Consider the following 22,978-nt stretch of genomic DNA (forward strand, 5'->3'; position numbering starts at 1 on the left):
GCACACCTCTGTAATGCACAGTCCCACCTTATAAAGAGAAGGTTTTTATTTCACATAGAGTATATTGGAAGTGTGTAAGTAAGACATGATGGATGTAGACAAAAATAAAAGAGAGAGAAAATAATTAATTAAAATATATGTTTTTACAGCAAGGTTGTTCATCTTAAACACTGTACACAACGCACTTGTGATTACTTAATGGTTAAAAATTATCTATTTCTCACAATAAGATGTATGACTTATTGCTTATTAACACTTCTTGAGTTTCTGAATAATGTTTTTTGTTGATCACTAAATGAATTTTGTACACAATTAAACAAAGGCTTAAAAACTACAGTTTTTCTGTTTCATTTATTTTTGGAAAGAGTTATTCTGAATTTGGAGGGAAAAATCATGTCACAAAGGTTTGCATATATTAACATTATGAAGCAAAGAATCTAGAGTAGTACGCAAATTCACACATTAATCATGGTTCATGTTCATATTCATTTCCAACCTTTGAGTAAACATTTTTAATATAAAAGTACTTTAAAGGTTTAACTTATGCCAATGTTCATTACAGATCCAGGTGTACAAAATACATTATCAACACATTAACAATATGTACTGTTTAAAAAAATACCTTTGTCACAAACATTTATGTTTCTGATGTTACCAATGTTATCAGTACTTTTGTATGACATTTTATAATAATGTTTTTTAGCTTTGTTAAACTGCTAGCTTGGGTTGTGGATTAAAATAAAAGCACTCAAGAAGCTGGGTCTATACTACCATCAATTTATTTCTAATTTCATGTATCAGGCAGCATATCATTCCTATGTGTCACTTGTGTTATATAATTTAATTATGTACATGAGGTTTTTAAAATGATCCCACATATATATAAAGCGCTGAAAAAAAAAAACACTTAAAAGAGACCACCAAGCTGAACTGCTTGAATTTTTGCACCAGGAGTGGAATAAAGTTATCCAAAAGCAGTGTGTAAGACTGGTGAAGGAGAATATGCCAAGATGGACGAAAATTGTGATTAAAAACCAGGGTTATCCCACCAAATATTGATTTCTGAACTCTTTCAACTTATTGAATATGAACTTGTTTTTTTTTGCATTATTTGAGGTCTGAAAGCTCTTTTTTGTTATTTTAGCCATTTTCTGCAAATAAATGCTATAAATGACAAATTTTTTATTTGGAATTTGAGAGAAATGTTGTCCATAGTTTATAGAATAAAACAACAATGTTCATTTTACTCAAACATAAACCTATAATTAGCAAAATCAGAAACACTGATTCAGAAACTGAAGTGGTCTCTTTTTTTTTCAGAGCTGTATATGAAAATGTTCAGAATAAATGATCAGTTCAAATCAAATATCTACTTGAATTTCCATTCCAAACGAAGAATTACCCAATAAAACCTTGTTTCCAGCATCTTTGTTAATGTTATATTAAATAATACCCACTATTCAGGTGGTATATACAGTATGTACTGTGTTTACAATTCAGTTTGTGAATGTTCAGTGCTCATAACGGAGTAATAAATACAAAATAAATCATTAGCATACAAAATATGACTTATCTGAAAAAATCTACTTGCTTTTGGAAAAAAGAATGACACATTCAAGAAATAAAGGGCAGGTTTCTGGCTATACTTTAGTGGTTAAGCTCTCTGGAGTGCTCCTCGCCACACCTTCACCATCTCTTAAGTCCTGTTCTTCACACAAGCTTTTTCTGCGGCAACATGGCTTGAAGCCCTGGAAAGTGGGGCAGATGGGCAGATAGCGCAGGCAGCCCAGCCGCCTCACCAGCCCCATGCCAACAGGGAAGTTATATGTGTTCGAGGTCACACCTCCTATATCAGAGGAGCTGTCAGCTTTCCATTCTATGAGACCACGCTCCTTAGCTGTGCCTGTAGGAGAACACACACACACACACAAATATATATATATATATATTAATTTATCCAAAAGCAGTGTGTAAGACTGATGGAAGAGAACATGCCAAGATGCATGAAAACTTATTATTGCACCAAATATTGATTTCTGAACTCTTAAAACTTTGTAATATGAACTTGTTTTCTTTGCATTATTTGAGGTCTGAAAGCTCTGCATCTTTTTTGTAATTTTAGCCATTTCGCATTTTCTGCAAATAAATGCTCAAAATGAGAATATTTTTATTTGTAATTTGGGAGAAATGTTGTTTGTAGTTTATACAATAAAACAACAATGATCATTTTATCTAAAAATATACATATAAATAACAAATTAGAGAAACTGATTCAGAAACTGAAGTGCTCTCCTACTTTTTTCCAGAGCTGTATGTACACATAATGCTAGAGTAGCCTAATGATTCATGGATTTTAATGTAACTATCAGGTTTAAAACTTTTCAGTGTAAAATGTTGTATCCTGTATTTACCTGGTATGGTGTTGTCCAGTATAAATCCCAAAAATCCTCCAACAAACATCTCTGTGGTCAAGAGAACTGTAAGGATTTGATCCAGCTCTGGGACACCTATTTCAATACATTACAATAAGATCAGTGTGTCACATAATGTGTGGAAAACAATAATGAATAATAATGGCACTTTAACAATATACTTTGATTTTACTTGTTTGTAAATCAGTAAAATTCCTGTGCAGGTATTTTTTTTTGGTTTCTGTTATGGAATGAAATGGAAACTGCCCACAACTGTAATATATTTTAGTAGAACTAGCACACTAAATTTTATTTAAAAAAACTAAAAACAAAGAAAACATTAGATTTATTTGCAAAATATTTCATTTTTATGCAGTTAAAGTATGAATTTACAGATAATTGAAATTACGTTACTCTCTATAAAAGCTTAAGGCTGGTAAAGTGAACAAGTGCATAAAGTTCTTTAAATGTCAGGGTTTTATATTTATATAGTTTAGCAGAATATATTTTAGTAGGACTAGAAGAAGAAAACATTAGATTTATTTGCAAATTTTTAAATTTTTATGCAGTTATAATATGCTTATAAGTTTTAGAATATGCTGATAAGTCAAGTAGTTTTTATTGACAATACTGCGTGTGTACAAGACATACAGAAAATTTAAATTAGGTTACTCTCTATAAAAGCTTAAGGCTGGTAAAGTGAACAAGTGCATAAAGTTCTTTAAATGTCACAGGTTTGTGGGGAATTAAAGTAGGTATGACAGTGCAGTACAAGCAGTAGTGCAGGGATGGAGTGTGTGAGTGCATTAGCTCTTGAAAAGGGCGGGGGGCTGAGGTCAGGATGCTGAGTGAGTGTGTGCTGGGGGCAGGATGGGGACAACAAACAAGATATCCTAAGATATTAGTTAAACCAAACCACAGACAGACCTGTCTTAATGCTGCCAGGATGAGTTTCCAGGTAATTTGGCAGCATAAGGCCGGAGAACATGGAGAACCCCAGAACGAACAGGTTCCTTGAAGAGTTCAGATCCACACTCTGCAGGTTGGACAAACCCACAGCTGTGATCATACCTGTTTAAAACAAGCAGCTTAAGAGATTTAACTACATTTTATCTGTTATCAATTTCACTGATATATAATCACAATCCACATGTGGAAATTAAGTGAATTTTATACCTGCAGGTTAAATTTGACTCTGGTTCATTTTCACTCTTGGTGTGATTTGTTTGAGCAGGTGTGAATACAGTAATCACACTTTCATGTGAACCACAACGGACATACTGAGTAAGAGGAAGGGAACCCTGGGGGAGTTTGCTTGTGGTGAGAATATTATCCATATATAGTAAATACTATTTCTATGAAGAATGCCATCTCTGCTGTTGATCCACTAAATATTTACTAGTCTAGAACACATGGCTGCGTTCTGTATATACTTTCCTGCCCCAGACAGATGTGACCATTTAAATAAGTGGAGAGAAAATTTTCACATGGTTTGTTGTGATGCATTTTGTCGCTTTTGGAAATAAGTGTGAAAATAAACCCAACTAACTTTCAAAGTTTACAAATTCATTGACTGATTCAGAACAGAGCAAATAATATATAGGTGTCGTGTGCAAAAAAGCCTCAATCTTAAAGTGTAAATAAACATTATAAATGAATCTCAATTAAGTACATTTAATACAAAAATCACTATCTAACAAGCGGCCCAATGAATTCATTCATCACTAATTCAAGAACTCCAAACTTAACCCCTGTCTAAAACCTGTAATTTAATTTAAGGCAAAGTATATCTTTACCAGTTACAGAATTTTAGTAGTTTCTTTTCTTTGTTATCAAAAACAAAAAAATTGTAAAACTGAGATTTAAAATTGAAACCTATCATACTTCCTGGTTCTACACTGCCCCCCGCTGGACTAGCTCATCTGGATCATCTGAGAAAATAAGGGGAGCTTCTTACCAAACAATGTGCAGAACATTCCTCCAAGCACTGGATCTGGGAGGGAGGCAAACAGGGCTGTGAACTTGCCTATGGTCCCCAAGAGGAACATTATGAGAGCCCCATACTGCACCACACGTCTACTGCCCACCTGTTCAGGGATCCATGATTAGTGTATACGTTAATAGGTAAAATATTCTTTGTGGTCTATTTTCTTCCGGTTTCAGATAACATGTCCATGTGGGGCCTCTATTGGTAGCTCAACTGGGTCCCAGAAAGTGTCCAAGGGTTCATGTGTGTCCCACATATCGTTGTATCTCATTTTTTGTTGATTTTTAGCATAATCTGAACAGAAAAACTGTCCCAGAATTTCTTGATGAACAGACCAATAGAAATACTTCACAATTACCTGAAATAAACCCTTTTTACATTGACATCCATTGAAAGTTTAGAAGGGTTTTTTTTCTCTTTCCTGTAAAGTTGCTGTTCTGGAGATACTTGTTTTTTATTGGACAGGGACAATATGGATTTTAGTGATGGGCCCCATGATGGGATGAAGAGGGGCTAAGCAGAGGCTGAATCTGGCTTGTATTCTGCACATGGGGCCTATATGGGATTTATGTGTTATTAAAGTGTGCTGTAACGATGTGGCTCAAAATAACAACACAAATACAACCACACTTACAGCCCATACACACCTGGAACCCACCTAGTCCATGTTACGCCCACGTGAGCCCCGCATGAACATGTTGGCTGGGTTAGACTTAGCATACTGACCTGGGAGGACAAAGGCCAGCACATAATAGCTGAAAATAACCAAGATAATGCTAAAACTGAAGGGACTATGTGGTACCGGATACAGCTACAGTATATTATCTGTATACTACCTGCTCCACTCCTGTAAGACTTCGATAACATGTGATAACAGGAGCTAAGGTTAATATACAGCAAAATTTAGAATTCTTAGCACTTAAATGAGGGTTGCCAGTTATTACCGCTCACCTTGGTGATGCCAAGCACTCCAATATTAGGGCTAGAAGAAGTGGACCCATTGCCGGTCCCCAGCAGGCCTGCTATGATGCAGCACACGCCCTCTGTGAAGATCCCTCTTGAAGAGCCCAGTCAAATCCGGACGCAAGAAACAAGCACAAGTATTTACAGTCACACAATCCAGAGTAGTAAACAGCATTAAGACTCTCATGCCTGCGGTGCAGCTTTTCTCTGACCTGTTGATGGCATGAACCGGGGGCGGGGGGGCTCCGGAGAGACGGGCACAGGCGTAGTAATCTCCAATAGACTCCACTATGCCGGCTAGAGTGGCGCTGAACATTCCCAGCACGCCGGCTATCGTCACTGTGGGTAAGCCCCACTGACCTGAAGAGGACCGCATCCCAAGTGTTAGTGTCTGATTTCATTATCACCATCACCCTCCTGAGTGTGAAAGCTTGGTGTTAATGTAAATCTAACCTAATCACAGCTATTCCAGTTTAATAGCTTTGGGCACAAAAAAATATATATATATATTTTCATCTCATAATTTCTGCATGATTAAAAAAAATTAAATGTAAATATGTGTTGTGTTTTTTTTCTGCTTGTTTAAATCAACAGTCCTTACGTTTTTGGATTTGGGGATTTAGAGACCTCTCTGGTGAAAATGTGTAATTGCACAGAGCATGCAGAAGAGTACCTTTAATGCAGGTTAATGTAAATAAATTACTGTATGTAAAAAAAATGTTATGTTTTGGAGTACATTCTGTAGTTTATTTTGTTCATTTTTGAAAATACTGTCAAAATACAGCAAGCAATTACATTCAACACACCTACCAGACCTCTCTGCATTTTAGAATGAATATATTTGTTGCATGGATGGTTGTGTAAGGACACTGTTACCATTATTTAGAATATTATATATTGACTCCTTCCAACTCAGGAATACTACTGCTTTTAATTTGAAAGAAAAACACCTTAGAAACTGATACTTTAAATTTAATAAAGCTAAAGTAGAGATCATTGGCCCTAAGCCACAAATGTACAGAGTGTCTGTCTTTGCTGTTTTCCTTACTGCAGTGTCTGTTAAACCAGCTCCTGAAATGGGCAACTTTGGTGAATTCCACTTTTGGAAGATTTTAGACTTTTTCAACATATTATTTTTGACTATTGATGCTTTTCTTCATCTTGTTTCACAGTAAAAAAAAAAAAAAAAAAGGTAAAAACGTTCTTTTAATCACATGATATCATTGTCCTTCCTATCTTTTTTCGTGCTTGGTCACTCTTACTGGGTCTATATTGGTTAACTGCTATATTTACGCTGTTCTGCACAAAAAAATGTCTCTCTGTGTTTGCAATATTTCAGTCTTTCCTAAAACTTTAAATATTCTTTTTTCACAGTGATGATATGCTGTATCCTTCTATGACCTTTTGTGGTTAGAACTATTTATTAAGAGATGGCAACCTTTTAATAAGACTCTTACTGAGTTACCAATTGAGGGGGTTGAGAGAGGAGGGTTAATTCTTTTATTATTAAATATATTCTTATTATTAATTATTTTTTATTATTTTTATTATATTTTTTTGATATGTTTTTTATTTTTACTTCTAGATTGTCATTATTTTATCCTTTATTTTGTGTTTTACCATGTGTGTATCATTTTATTGTATGATACATGTATATTTTCTTTGTTGAATATGAAAATTTTTTACTGTATGCTGGTCTGCTTTTTCCGTGATGTTCTTGGCTAAAAAAACGGGGCTATATAAACTACAGTCATTATTATTATGATGTTATTATGACACTATGACACTATCACTGAACATCAAAGCCTTGCCATTATTAAGCTAGCGCTGAGATAAGATTAAGAGTGGGTGAAAGCTTACAGGGATAGGGCATGCGGAACCACGGAGCCTGGGACATTATCTCCCCCCGAGCATCAGTGCGAGCCTTGTAGCCGTACTGCGATGGGTCATTTGGCAGCACGTCCGTCAGCGTGAGAATATAACACACAAGCCACACCAGCATGATCGCCATGATGATCTGCCGAAAGCAACAGAAACGAGCAAACACACACTGAAGAAACAGAGACACTCAACCCTGCAATCAGTCATGAAAGGGAGTGTGAAGAGGGCTGCTTGGAAGCAGATCTCCACAGCTGTAATTAGGATCTGATATGATTGGATTTATTACTGGGTCAAAGTGACACAGAACAGATTAACATTCAGGAACACCATGTCGCTAATGATTCATACCGGAAACATCTTGAATATCTGGAAGCGAGTGATGTGACAGCCCTTATGTCGGGAATAAAATGGAAAGGGGAAGGCCCAGTTCCTCAGATACTGAGCAAACAGCACAATTAAGAAGATGCACCTAAATCAACACAAAACACACACACACACACACACACATACGATTATACACACAAACAGATGGACTTATTAAAATTCAGAACCATACAGAAGAAAAGAACAGTGTGTGACATTTACGGGATCGCCACTGCATATTAAAAATAAATGATTCCATAAAAAAGTTGGCACACTGTAACATGTAAATAGCCATTAATAAAAACAGAATGCACTGATTTGATAATCTCATAGACCCACATTTTTGAACAATAGAACATGAAACACATATCAGATGTTGAAAGTTTATTATTTCATGAAAATGTTTTTTTTTAACTCATTTAGAATTAAGGGATGTGTTGCAACACATCTCAAAAACATTAGGACTGGGCAACAAAGGGCTGGAAACAACTGGAAACAGCTGGAGGAGCAATTTGAAACTTATTGACATGACTGGGTATAAAAAAGTACATTTTAGAGAGACAAAGTCTCTCAGACGCAAATATAAGTATAGGTTGATCAATCTGCAAAAAATAATAATAATAAAACTATAAAATATTTAATAGCATATTCCACCATCTACAGTACATAATATCATGCACTAAAGAGGAGAGGCACCATGCAGCTTGTTATCAGTGCATAAAAAAAAAGCATGCATCTCTGATGGTACGACATGGTACTAGTCCTTATGGTCTTGGCAGCTTATACATCTAGAGAGCCACTACCAATGGTTTTAGAACAATAACTGCTTCAGTTCAGATAATGTCATTTATTGGTAAGACCTTGCATATTTTAGCAAGACACTGATAAACCACATGCTGCACCTTTCCAAACAGCATGGCTTCAAATCCACACATATTTTCAATTCAAATCCACCAAAGAAGACCCAGTACTGTTGAGCAGCTAGTAATTGGACCATTACTCTCCCAAAACTCTAGCTTTTGGTCTCTTCACTTCCTCACTACCTTTACAGACTGATGTTTAAAGAAGAGGGGATGTTTCACGATGGTAGACATGGCCCTGTCCCAATTGTTTTTGAGATGCAATGGTGCTAATGATTTTAATATAATGGCTCACTTTCAACATCTGCTATGTGCTTTATGTCCTATTGTAAAAAAAAAAAATATATATATATATATATATATATATATATATATATATATATATGTATATGCATTGTATTTTTTTTTTACATTTATTTGTTCATTTTTTAGAACTGCAGTTGTTATGTAGTATTGAAAATTATAATAATTAATTTTTAGTATTTAAGGTAAGATTTATCTCGCTATGATCACTATGAGAGTTTTATATTTATAGAGTGTCATGACCGAACCAACTCACAAGTACTATGTATTAGAAACAGAAGCGGTAATAAAGGTGTCAATCATTAAAAAAGCATTTACAGATTAAGCTGAAAGCTAGACCTCCTTACAGCAGAGAGAGGCCCCAGTGGCTGCCTGCTCGCTCTCCTGCAGTCTGGAAGACGGACAGGCCTATAAGAGACACAGTGGGGGTGACGGTCAGGGGTCCAATGGAGTTCAGCAGGAGCCCAGGGAGTCCCACAAACCCAATGACCACCTCTACAAGACTGGATATGATAATGGCCCCCTGGATCTGTAGACCAAACGAAAACCAACAAGGAGTGGGCTGGATTCACTTATTCGAGGATTTCAACTGCATTCAGTTCACTTTGATTTATTCAGAAGTTTTTCTATAGCTTTACAGAAATTCAGGTCAAAGTCCATAATGAGGGTTCAAGTAAAGCTAATCAGCAGGAAATTCCAATTAAAGCTATTACAATCAATCAAATCCCACTGTATTCTATTCCAAAATCAATACTTAATAATTTTCCATTAGCCAGTGTATGAGAACTATTCACTTTTTAGAGGGTAAATAAATGGCCAAGCAACTGTAGCAATATTTTGAACTAGTTTGATGGCCATTCTTGTATTTATTTTGAGTTTTCATTGACAAATATGGAAGGTCATCGTAGTGTAACATTAGTGTAACATTAACATAGTGTAAGTTAAATTTGACCTTTTCAGTTAATTCAGGCGAAATGAGAAAATAGAAAATTGGGTGTAAAGTTTTTAATTTAGTGCAGTTTTGAGAAAAGGGTTTTTATTAATTTTCCTAATTTTCTAGTTTTTCATTTTCCCACTCACAATGTGAATTTCAGGAAAACAATATCATATCATATGCTCTTTTACTTTAGTGTGTAGCACATTAAACTGTGCAAATTCCATTCTACACTTCTGAATGCCGCTTAATTCTAATTCTAGACATTTCTATATTTATTTTTATTTGATTTATTAAAATTTGATTTGATGTTTTTGTTTTCTGATTTAATATTTTGTACACAACAAATGCATTTGTTAAAAAACACCATGTATTTTATATTGCAAAAAAAAAGGAGTGAAAAGGAAAGGGAATTATAAGTTTTGGTATGAACTAAACAGATGAACATTGCCTTGCTCATGTAACCTGGTGCTTTTAAAATATATATATATATATATAATTCACTTTAATAGAGTTTCCATCATAACTGTTTTACTTATGTTTCATTTGTATAAAATTCTCATTGCTGTCAAAAGAAAAGTCAGACAACGTGTCATTTTTCACGAAGAAAGTAGATTTACGCCTTGTACGTTAATACACACAGTATATCTTGTGGGCCTTTAAGAGCAGTGTGATTCATGGGTCACGTACCTCTCTAATCCGGGGGTACCAGATATGGGTGGTGTTGAGAGGAAGTGACCAGTCTCCATAAATCTCCTCTGCAAAGCACAATACCAGCATACAGCACTAAACTCTCAGTCAAGCAGACATTGAAAAAATAAAACTGACTTAGTGACTGGCCCAAGTAATGCTAAATAGTTCATAATAATTGTAGCATACCTTCTGGGGGACACTTCCACCTCTCCAGACCTAGAATGGCTTTGGCAGGGATGAGGAAAGCAAAGGCACTGGCCTGGAAGAGGGGTAACCTGGGTATAACAGACACATGTAGCTGTACATGGCAGTAATAAACACTTATCTTTTAGTAAGGTGTAGATCACATTATCCTAAGGATTGCAATGCAGTGCGTGCTTTTACCCTACATAAGTAAGAAAAGTGTATTAAGTATATTTCTAAAAAGTATATTTAACACTGTTGTAAATCGCTCTAGATAAGTGCGTCTGCTCAATACTGTAAATGTAAATGTATATACTTTTTACAATTAAAATATGTACTTAAATACATACTAAATGCACTATTTTGGAACAACTTATGGCAACCTAAATATATTTTAATTGTGATTAAGCTATTTAAATACAACCAGTGATGTCATCCCCATTCACCCTCCGCTCTTCCCCAATCACACGCGTCTCGCTTTCTCCCCTGTCTCTCTCTCGCGCGCTCGGCGTGTATTTAGTTTCCGCCCGTTTTTGTTTTTCGCCAGTTCTCGGGTTTCGCCAGTATCTCTTTATAAAGGCGTTTTTTTTGCGGCCGCGTCCCTATTCACTAGCCAGGGCAGCGGTCTGCCACAAATTTCCGGTGCTTTAAATGAACACTGTCAGAATTAAATTTCTCAGTAGTTTATCGGTTTGGGTCCGTATTGGACAACGTCTGGGTCCGGACCGGACCGCAGTCTGCAAATATGTGATCCCTGGTCTAGACCATACGCGGTTCTGTTTTATAAAACCACTCCTTGCTGCCCTGCAGAGAACAAGTTCAATGTTCAGTTTTACAGTGTTAAATATGTCAGGTCAAGAAAGACTTTCTTTATTTTATATATTTTTTATAAAAACAAGTATTTATGTTTGGTAAAATCAAGAAATACCATATTTTAATTTATTTATTTTTAAATATGTTAAGTTAATTTTTTAATTTTAATTAAAAATATATATATTTTTAGGAAATAGTTCAACTTAATAGAGATAAATTGTTGCTGTTAAAAATGCATTTTCCAATAAAGGGAGTATTGGCAAAACTGGTTGTAATGTTTATGTTAAGGCAGCGGGAGGTGGTGTCTGTAGCTGCTGAAAGTAACTAATAAAGTAACTTGTAAAGTAACTTAGTTACTTTTAAAATCAAGTAATCCATAAAGTAACTAAGTTACTTTTTAAAGGAGTAATCAGTAATCAGTAATCGGATTACTTTGTCAAAGTAACTATACCATCACTGAATACAACATAAAAATACTAAATTGTACTTTTTTGGTGTTTGTTTTCATAACATTCTGCAAACTTAAAGTAAGATTAAAGTATGTGCTTTTAAACATACTTTAAACATTTAAACATTTTTAATACACTTGAAGTCTATTGTAAATGTACTTTAATGCTACTGGGCAAAAAATAAATAAATAACTTAAGTGCACTTTAAGCAGTATTTCATGCTACACAATATATCATTTAAAGCATGGCTTAAAAATGATTTTTTTTGAAAATACAGAGACCATATATTTAATGTGTATTTTCATAAAGTATATTACATTGAAAAAGCACTTTTGGTATTCTTTCCATAATTTGAACATACTTTTAATGCACAACCCTGGTGATCTGTACTATAAATTCAGTAATTCAGATACTGTGTTTTTAATTGTGCATAATATCACATAATCAGAAGAACACAGCCCATTATCCTTTTTTAGTCTGTCTTATAGTCACTCACCTGACCCCAAAAGTGGTCTGTATTAGAGTTGTGATGCCCACACAGGTGAAAATGGTGCCAACCAGTTGGCTCACAGTGTACTGGTCCCGTCCCACACACATGGCATCTGCCAATAAGAAGGGCACAGCGATGGTCCCACTGAAACATGTCAGGTAGTGCTGCACAGATAAACAGAGTTAAAAAATAAATATGTGAATACAATTGCATCTGTTTTGCACAACTGACATTTTTATTTTTTTATTTTATAATATAATTTTATATATATATTTTTATTATAATACCTTTCCACGGGACAATGCTAAACATGTCAGTGTACAGCTTTTATAACAGTGTAAATTTGCTGTGCACTCAAAATAACCCAAAATGTCTAAATCACTGGCTACAAACGTGAGCACACCCTTAGCTGTTATGCCTTCCAATTACTCTACAGACTTTTCCACCTTCACAAACTTCATTTCCCAGAATGCACTTCTTAGTCATGTATCTCAGCCAGCCACATATGAAAATGTGGGGAAAAATCAGACATGACTTTTCAGCCAAGTAATTAGCTGTTTCCTTTTTCCCAATAATATAGTAAAAAATATAGAAATAAATTAATAAAGCTATAAAGGCTAAAGTTTAAAAAAAGTTTATATCTAACAAATATGAGTAATTATGTATAATTTAGTAATTATTTCTAATTGCAAACATATAAATGAATCAAATAGTTCAAGTCACAGTGCAACAATAATGCATAATTGTTTTTTTCTGGAAGGACAAACTGAGGGGGTGAAACAGGCAAGACTTCACCCAAAAAGCGTTAAAAAAGGACCAGCTGTTGTTCAGGTAAGCTGTATTTTTTTAAGTATTTTATTAAGCAAGGTACATTTGTTAAATAAACAACACGTATATAGGTAGCTGCACATTTTTACACTGAGACATTGTAAGGTAACAGTTAGCTACCCTAAATGTTTTAGCTAACACTTAGCTAGTGTTAGTGCTAACTAGCTAACAGCTAAACTAGCTGTAGCAAACAAACAGCAGGTAAGAGAAAATCTCAGAGAGACATAAACACTTATTTAGAGGGGTGTACAGTGTGTGATTTACTGTTTAAAATAGTTTATTAAATTGTTTGTTCATTAGTTTTATTATTTAAACAATTAAGTTAGTGCTAACTAGCTAACTGCTAACCTAGCTGTAGCAAACAAACAGCAGGCAAGAGAAAAGCTCAGAGAGACATAAACATTTATTTATAGGAGTACAGTGTGTGATTTACTGTTTAAAACAGTTTATTAAATTGTTTGTTAATTTGTTTTATTATTTAAACAATTAGTGCTAACTAGCTAACTGCTAACCTAGCTGTAGCAAACAAACAGCAGGCAAGAGAAAAGCTCAGAGAGACATAAACATTTATTTAGAGGAGTACAGTGTGTGATTTACTGTTTAAAACAGTTTATTAAATTGTTTTTTTTTTTTATTATTTAAACAATTTGTTGGCCTTATTCAGCCTGATTCAACTAGCTAATGAATTGGCAAGGAATTTCTCACTGAAGCTATTTGCTTACTACACTAAAACAACACACACACACACACACACACACACACACACACACACACACACACACACACACACACAAAGATTGAACATTATTATTAGCTAGCTGATGATATATTCTCTTTTATTAAGCTAAATTTACTGAAGTTAGCTATCACTATTTTTAGTTATAACTACTTATCTAAGTACATTAGTGGTTAATTATCAAAGTAGTTAACTTATTTAAAAAAAAATCCATATTGTGATAACAGCAATATTTTTTCTCTTTTAAGCAATCTACACTTCACCAAAAAAAAAAAAAAAAAGGTCACACTCTAATATTTTGTTTGACCACCCTTAGCTTGGATTGCAGCACACATTCACTGTGGCATTGTTTCAATAAGCTTCTGCAATGTCACAAGATTTATTTCAATCCAGTGTTGCATTCATTTTTCACCAAGATCTTGCAGCAGCATTGATGATGGTAGAGTCTGAACGCTGCACAATGTCTTCTCTATACAGCACATCCCAAAGATTCTCAATGAGGTTAAGGTCTGGACTCTGTGGTGAACTCTCTCAATGCATGTGTGAAAATGATGACCTCATGCTCCCTGAATCACTTTTTCACAATTCCAGGCATTGTAATCTTAGAATATGCCTGTGTCATCAGGGAAGAAAAAATCCATTGATGGAATAACCTGGTCTATATTCAGTAAATTCCGGTAGTCAGCTGAACCTAGACCTGACCAACTGCAGCACCAACCCCACAAATCATTTACTTAGTTAAATCCAGGTGGCCAGGCAGTGTATTTTTTATATTTTTTGCTATTTTTTGTGAAGCTTTAAGGGTATTCTTTTAATATTTTTTTGTTTGTTTGTTTGTTTTTCTTATGTTTTAATAATCTCCTTAAACACATGCACAAAAATTTAACATTCTTGAGTCGCAATACATGCTTTTCCTGGTAAAGTCATGTATCTTCTGACAAAAATTTAAACTTAAATGGCTTTGAACTCTTGCCATTTGTTTCATTGTTCATTGTTTCAATTTGTTCATATATCTAAATCAGAATATGTATGCAAACTGCACCTACTACTTATAATGTTGCCTATATTAGACTGTTTAAAAGCAAGGCTGTAGATTTGGGAGCATATCCACTTTAACCCCATTAACCATTAGCAACCCCAAATGTGGTGGGCACAGCAAAAAAAATCATGTGACTGAAACCCTAGAATAAGGACTAAGAAGAAATAAAGAAGTGGGTTGAAGTAAGGAGAGGATAGTTATTGCAAACTTTACAAATAGCTTTGTACCTGCAGTCCAAGCAGCACACACAAGTACCAGGGTGGTACATCCTCAATTCTGTAGATCATATCAAAGCCTGGGGTCTGTGTGTGGGCTCCTCCGGGGTTCTTGGGCCCCTCATTGGGCTGATCCTGGGCCTCAGCCTGCATACTTCCATCTAGAGGTGAAAACTGGGGAGGGCAGCAGACTTACATCATTAAGTCTTTCTTTTTTTATCCAGTCAATAATAACCAGCCAATAATTAACTGTTTAGAGTTAGACAGTAACGAGAAGATAACACTCACTTAGGTTGTGCCACATTTCATGGTCAGTGAGTGGTATTTTTTTTTTTTGGGACACTGACAGATCACGAGTGACATATTAGACAGGCTATGCTGACCAAACAATAGTGTCATAACTGGTCACTAGGTGACATAACAAATCCAGTAGTAAGAAAAACAATGTACTGTTAATTATATGGTATTGATATTGTGCTTTAATATGATTTATATTGATTCATTTCACTTTGATGTAGATATTGATAATAGTAGTACTGTAATTCCTGTAGCTTACCAATTTGTCCTTCATTTGATCAAAGCATACAATTTATATTTAGATTTTGTAGATAAACCCCAGCATATCATTATTATTAATATAAAATAAGCCAGACTTTGCATTTACTTTATATTTTAGCAAAGTTGCTGATTAACTGGAATCTAATACAATACATTTTCCCATGGACATTTTCATTACACGAAAGCAAAGTAAAAATTTGAAAATAAAATCAGCCTCAGCACCCAATTAATAGTATTTAAAAATATTTATAGACATGATTTTCATTAGGCACAATAGTTCCAGTATTCTAGTATACCTTTTCTCATCTCTTTCCACAGTTTTCATGGGTTAAATATTTGTAGAAATTTTCATTACACTCTATATTGAAATGTACGGTTGAGCTGTATTCTTTAGGCACTGATGATATCCATGATATTCAAAAAGTGTCCCGTACAATATCATAACAACATTGATCACAATCTTAATAAATATTTTCATAGTGCCCACCTCTACCACAAGTACATCTTGTCACATTAAAATCAGCTGACAACTGTAGGTTAATTTGTGCGGTGCAGGCCCTGTTTTGATTTTCTTAGAAGAAAAATATTGTGCCAATAATCTTAAGCTTTAATTCAGTTCATTTAGGAATAATCAGGAAAAAACTTTTAGTATGGGAACACATTTGACTTTACTCTTGTTACGCTTGTTAATGATCACTAACATTAAATGTCAATCCACAATCCAGTAGTGATAAGATAGAGAGCTTAGTTTTAACCATGGAAAACATGAGCATTCCTTTTGGATGGTCTGATTCTGAGCAGCAGAATCAGGAAGTATTAAGGAACAGCAGGCTCCCTGTTTTCAGTAATGCAATAATAAAAAGGCATTCATGCCAAGAACATGAAGAACATGACGATCTAAAAACACTCTCTGCTTAATTGCAGTTTGCTGTGTTAGATAATCATTCTGTAGACACTAAAGAACCTAAACTTTCTTTAATCAAATCAAATAAAGCAAAATAAAACACTGCAGTTTCACAATAAACATGATTAACAGGCATTATATAGATTTCATTCACAGAGAAATTAAATGACAGAGTATGACTGAGTGAGTGTCTTTACCTCAGGCTCGGCTGCTTTGTCTGAGTGCTTCACTGGCCCTTCACAGAGACTGGATGTGTGAACGGGTTCTGCAGGCCCCATGTTGCTGTCTCTGAGCAGCCACAGCAGCCACGTGCCAACCCTTTTCTCAGGCAGGCTGCAGGGAGCCAGCTTTATAGTGTAGAGAGTGCGGGACTAGATTAAACAGGTTAATGATCTGCCCCGGCTGGACTTTACTCACCCGTGCTCATCGGCTCGCCGCCTTCTGAGAAAGTAAAAAAGAAATGCACAGGAGCTCCAGAAGATCTTTCAGGAGCACAGAAAGGGAAAAACAGGTTGAGTGACGAAGCATGTGAGGTTTGGGTTTAGGCCAAAGACATAGCATTGCGCAGTTATCTGGGTGGTAATGATTGGCTTTAGGGAGTTTGATCACATTGTGTTGAATAAGTTGTTTCATAAGCATGATTAACCTATCTTTTTCAGTGAAGACTTCACAACAGAGTCAGTGAAGGGTGTAAAGTTTCCATACTTCATTGACTCTGTTCTAGTCAGCCGCAATTACAGTTCCCTGTCACACTGGAAGTCTTCGCTGAAAAAACCTGTGGAAAACACACAGAATATTATGACCACCTCCTTGTTTCTACACTCATTGTCCATGAAATTATCATTTCAGCTCCACTGAGCATATAGAGAAGCGATTTGTAGTTTTATAGTTGCTGTAGACTGTAGTCATTCTGTTTCTCTGCATACTTTATATTATTTCCCTACTTTCACCTCTGCAGAGAAGGTTTTATTTGTGAGGTGAGATTTCATCATTCTTAGCACTGCAGTGGCACTGACATGGTGCTGGTATGAGTGGATCAGAGGCAGCAGTGTTTTTAAACATTGTGCCCACTCACTGTCCTCCACTCTATTAGACACTCCTACCTCCACCTTAAAAAATGTTAAAGTCAGAGACAGAAGCTCAGCATCTGCTGCTGCGCAGTTTGTGTTGGTCATCCTGTAGTCCTTCATCAGTGGTCACATGACACTGTCTTCAGGACGCTGCCCACAGGACACTACTGGCTACGTATTTCTGGTTGGTGGATTCTCAGTCTCAGTTCAGCAGTGACTTTGAAGTGTTTAAAAACTCCAGCAGCACTGCTGTGTCTGTTCCACTTCTATCACCACGACTCACACTAACACACCACCACCATACCATGCCAGTGGCACTGCAGTGTATCATGAAGTACATGGTTAAAGAGGATAATATAGTGCACCAGCAAATACATTTAATATCTAACCACCTTGAGACACCCTGTACCTGTTTTACTTAATTGACTTATTTATTCCTAATGTTTTTCTCTAATTTTAGTTCTTCTCTTAGTTCATTTCCTTTTTATTTCTTTCATTATTTTATTTTTTAATATTTTTTTATTATTGCTTTTTAACTTATTTTGATTAGTTTCCTTTATTATTATTATTTTTATTCTTCTTCTTATTATTACATTTTTAATGTGTTTATTTTTATGATTATTATTATTAGTAGTATTTTTATTGTACTATGTAAAAGATAGTTTTAGCTGAAATTTATCAATTATTTCAAGTTGTATTATTATTTGATGATTATTATTATTTTTTAAATCTATTTTTCTTTTATTCACTCTTATTTTAAAATGTTTAAAATTAGTTATTATAGTTATTTTCTTAGTCATGTCAATCCCTGTTTTGTAAATGCTCGGCTACATTTAAAATGTACCTCTGAGTCAAAATAAAGGTTGATTGATTGATTGATTGATGTAGGAAGAATAATAATACAACCCCTGGCAAAAAGTATGGAATCACCAGTCTTGGATGAGCACTCCTTCAGACATTTCATTCTGTAAAACAAACTCTGATCAAAAACATGATACAAAAATAAGGTCATTCCAAAGTGCAACTTGTTGGCTTTCAGGAACACTCAAAGAAATGAAGAAAAAACATTGTGGAAGTCAGTGAATGTTACTTTTATTGACCAACCACAGGGAAAAAAATATGGAATCACTCAATTCTGAGGAAAAAAGTATGGAATCACTCAAATTGAAGGTAGAAAATAAGGACACACCCAGTCAATTTCCTTTCCCTAAATGGACACCTGCCTCAGATTAGATCTGCTCGTTAGTCTGCAGTTAAAAACACCTGCAGTCATGACACCTTGGAGGGCTGCTGGACGAATTAGAGTGGCAAGAACCATGGCTCCAACAAGAGAAATGTCTCTTGAAACAAAAGAGAGGATTGTGAAACTTCTTGAAGAAGGTAACTCTTCATGCATGGTTGCTAAAGATGTGGGCTGTTCACAGTCAGCTGTATCCAATATATGGACCAAATACAAACAGCATGGAATGGTTGTTAAAGCCAAGCGTACTGGTAGACCGAGAAAGACATCAAAGCGTCAAGACAAGCAACTTAAGGCCATTTGTCTTGAAAAAGTACAACTAAACAGATGAAGCATAAATGGGAAGAAGCTGGAGCCAATGTATGTGACCGAACCGTAAGAAATCACCTAAAGGAAACAGGAAAGCTAAAAGAAAACCATCATCGACACCTAAACATAAAAGAACAAGACTGCAGTGGGCTAAGGAGAGGCAATCATGGACTGTGGATGACTGGATGAAAGTTATCTTCAGTGATGAGTCAAGAATCTGCATTGGACAAGGTGGTGATGCTGGAACTTTTGTTTGGTGCCGTTCCAGTGAGATTTATGAAGAGGCCTGCCTGAAGAAAACAACCAAATTTCCACAGTCCTTGATGATATGGGGCTGCATGTCAGGCAAAGGCACTGGGGAGATGACTGTGGTTAATTCTTCTATCAATGCACAAGTTTACATTGACATTTTGGACAGTTTTCTCATCCCTTCAATTGAACAGATGTTTGGAGATAATGAAATAATTTTCCAAGATGACAATGCATCGTGCCATAGGGCAAAAACAGTGAAGGCATTCCTTGGAGAAAGACACATTCAGTCGATGTCATGGCCTGCAAATAGTCCAGATCTCAACCCAATTGAAAACCTGTGGTGGAAATTGAAAAAAATGGTCCACAAGAAGGCTCCGACCTGCAAAGCTGATCTGGCAACTGCTATCAAAGAGAGTTGGCACCAAATTGATGCAGAATACTGTTTGTCACTCATCAAGTCCATGCCTCAGAGACTGAAAGCCGTTATAAAAGCCAAAGGTGGTGCAACTAAATACTAGTGATGTATTTTGAATCATCTTTTGTGTATCTGTTTTTCATGATTCCATACTTTTTTCCTCAGAATTGAGTGATTCCATATTTTTTTCCCTGTGGTTGGTCAATAAAAGTAACATTCACTGACTTCCACAATGTTTTTTCTTCATTTCTTTGGGTGTTCCTGAAAGCCAACAAGTTGCACTTTGGAATGACCTTATTTTTGTATCATGTTGTTGATCAGAGTTTGTTTTACAGAATGAAATGTCTGAAGGAGTGCTCATCCAAGACTGGTGATTCCATACTTTTTGCCAGGGGTTGTATGATACAACTCATTCAGAAAAACAGAAGGAATGAAGATTGTAATTATAGACGTAAAAAGTTCTCTTATATATGATCAGTGGAGCTGAAAAAAATGGACTGCGCATAAAGGCTGAGCCATCTGAGAATAATGCGGGAATACAGTGTCGTCATTAAAGCTACTTTTAAGCCCATTAGATTAGAAGGCTTTTAATGCATGAATTCAGTGTAACCTCTGGCCTACTGACAGTACAGCATGATTGCATCACCTCACACCCTCCACACCCACATTCAACAGACCTGTGTGGAAGTCCATTATCAGGCATAATGGGGACAATGAGGATTATGCAATGACGACGGTTCCCATTAAATCGTTCCCAAGCCTGGCACAGTCATGCACTCATAACACGCTCATATCATATATCTGAGAAAGAGCTTTAAATTAGCTGATCAATTAAGTTAGGTGTGATAGAGGAGGTACAAATAAATACATTTTAAAAACTGTATTCCACAAATTCTGCTCTAAAATGTGTGGAATATTGTGTTGTATCCAGCAGAGGGAGACATACAACAACCTTTGTCTGTAGAGGCCTGTCTGTATATGGTCAGATCAGAGACAATGGGTCAGATCACAGCCACTGAGTCAGATTATGGGGTCACACATGACTCATAATAAATAAATTCAAAGGATATTAATTCCACTTATTAGGCTAGATTGAATGCAATTACAATGTAAAAGAAATATGTTTAAGTCAAAAACAAAGAAAGAAAAAAGAAAAACATGAACTTCCTCATTGGGTGGAATTAGAGATGACCTAACTTTATTACGAAACGTTATATCCACCATACCTTCCGGTGCTGGATGTGTATCTACATGTTGGGTCTACATGTGTTTGCATGTGTACACAGTGAAAGCTGACGACATTAATCAGACCAAATTGTGTAGGCTAGTGTGCGTGTGTGAGTAACACAAACAAAAACACACACGCCCAGCCTGGCTCTCACACACAGGAAACAATGTCTGCTGGAGGAAAGAAAAAAGGAGGAAGTCCTGTTTATCCTGGCTATCAGATTTAGTGTGATACAGAAAGTTTATCTAGAGAACATTGAACATTTTTTTAAAACAATTGTACTAAACAGGTGCCATTTACCATTTTTATGAGATGCATTAATCACAAAAAGGATTAAAAACTGTTTCCTCTTTCCAGTTTAAATATACAAAGTTTAAGCACTTTCTTGACAGCCATTCCCCAGGCCTATTTCCACCCCCTAGGTTGCCAGGTATGGAACTCGATAGTAGGCAAGCACAGAGTGCTGCAGCTTAAAAAGCTCTACGAGCAAAGACAAAGTAAAACACAAGTAAATGTTGGCAATGCAACTGATGGAGACAGCTTAGAGCCCAGAAGGACTACAAGACGGATGCCAAGCTGGCTAATGTGAGCACCGAGCTTCAGGTTATGTTAGATAAACCTAGATAGGTAATCTCAACCACTAGCCATATATGCTCATTACCCCCCATATCTCCCCCTTATGTCAAGATAGGGAGAGTTATTGTCCCATATCAATAAGAAGATGTGAAATTATAAAAAGCTGAAAAAAAAGTAATTGTTGTTTTCAAATTTGGGTTGCGCTCATTTCTTTACGTTCACAGTCTTCAACCTGGCAACCTGTGTGGGCTTTGTGTCTGAGGAGGATAGGACAGGCCAGACAACTCTCTCAAGTGTTTGGGAATTAAATTGGGATACAAATTTTACACACTTGTTGTCATTTAGTACATAATGTTTCTATAAAGAGTAAGATTATTTAATCTGTATCAATATGATATTATGATATTAGCTTGTCATCAGCTGCCCTGAGAAAGCACAATTTGCTTTGCTCTCTCTGGGTGAGTAGATGGGGCTCTCTCTTCCCTCATCACTCCAAAGCATCTGTGAGCTGATGTATCGGAACTGAGTCGCTGCGCTTTCCTCCGAGTGAGCTGTGATGCTACTCGTCAATGATGCATCAGCAGCGGTTTGAAGAGAAGCCGTGGCTGACTTCAAATGTATCGGAGGAGGCATGTGCTAGTCTTCACACTCCTGGTGTTGGGGCATCACTAGTGATAGGGGGAGTCCTAATGAGTGGTTTGGGTAATTGGCCGTGTAAATTGGGGAGAAAATGGGGACATTTGTATTTCTTATCAATAATAATAATTTATTATCAAACCTTTATTTTTCAGTATTATTTGTGTGCCTGTTTATAAAAATGTGTTTATTAAAAACAAACCCCTAATTTTTCTACAGAGAGGCCGCCTCACCTCACCTGCAGCCAAGGGTTTGGAACACAGCTACTGTACTGTTGCGTCACAAAGAGGAAATGACATCACAAAGAGGAAGTGACATCATAATCCACTAGAGCAGTCAAGAAGAAAAAGGCAAGTTATGAAATTCTGATCTACCTATTAATTTAAAGAACATGGTATTTCTAATTGAGGGGAGACTACACCAGGTCACAGACTGAACCACATAAAGAACTGTAGCCATTTTAGAATGATTTTTAGATGTTACCACCCTGTCACATACCACTTTTAACAAATTTTAATGCAAATATGGCTCATATGCTGGAATAACAAATATACTATTAAGAATTTTATATTTACATGCTTTTTCATATAGTTCATGCTGTGTACTTTTAGTAGGTCAGCTGTTTAGATTTTTTAAATGTGA

At 35.8% G+C, this 22,978-nt stretch overlaps 1 protein-coding gene across 1 annotated transcript; it reads right to left on the reverse strand.

Annotated features, from left to right (window-relative positions):
• Positions 1 to 332: 332 nt before the first annotated feature.
• On the reverse strand, positions 333 to 17,020 carry slc23a1 (solute carrier family 23 member 1). Its single transcript, XM_022676095.2, has 14 exons — positions 16,808 to 17,020; positions 15,161 to 15,322; positions 12,337 to 12,494; positions 10,582 to 10,670; positions 10,393 to 10,460; positions 9,116 to 9,297; positions 7,591 to 7,711; positions 7,222 to 7,378; positions 5,574 to 5,721; positions 5,350 to 5,455; positions 4,369 to 4,498; positions 3,339 to 3,482; positions 2,412 to 2,507; positions 333 to 1,903 (listed from the first exon to the last, which is right to left on the reverse strand). The coding sequence occupies exons 1-14, from the start codon at positions 16,886 to 16,888 to the stop codon at positions 1,641 to 1,643; spliced, it is 1,905 nt and encodes a 634-aa protein (XP_022531816.2). The 5' UTR covers positions 16,889 to 17,020; the 3' UTR covers positions 333 to 1,640.
• Positions 17,021 to 22,978: the final 5,958 nt, after the last annotated feature.

Source organism: Astyanax mexicanus, chromosome 17 (assembly GCF_023375975.1).
Source record: "Astyanax mexicanus isolate ESR-SI-001 chromosome 17, AstMex3_surface, whole genome shotgun sequence".
NCBI classification, from domain to species: domain Eukaryota; kingdom Metazoa; phylum Chordata; class Actinopteri; order Characiformes; family Acestrorhamphidae; genus Astyanax; species Astyanax mexicanus.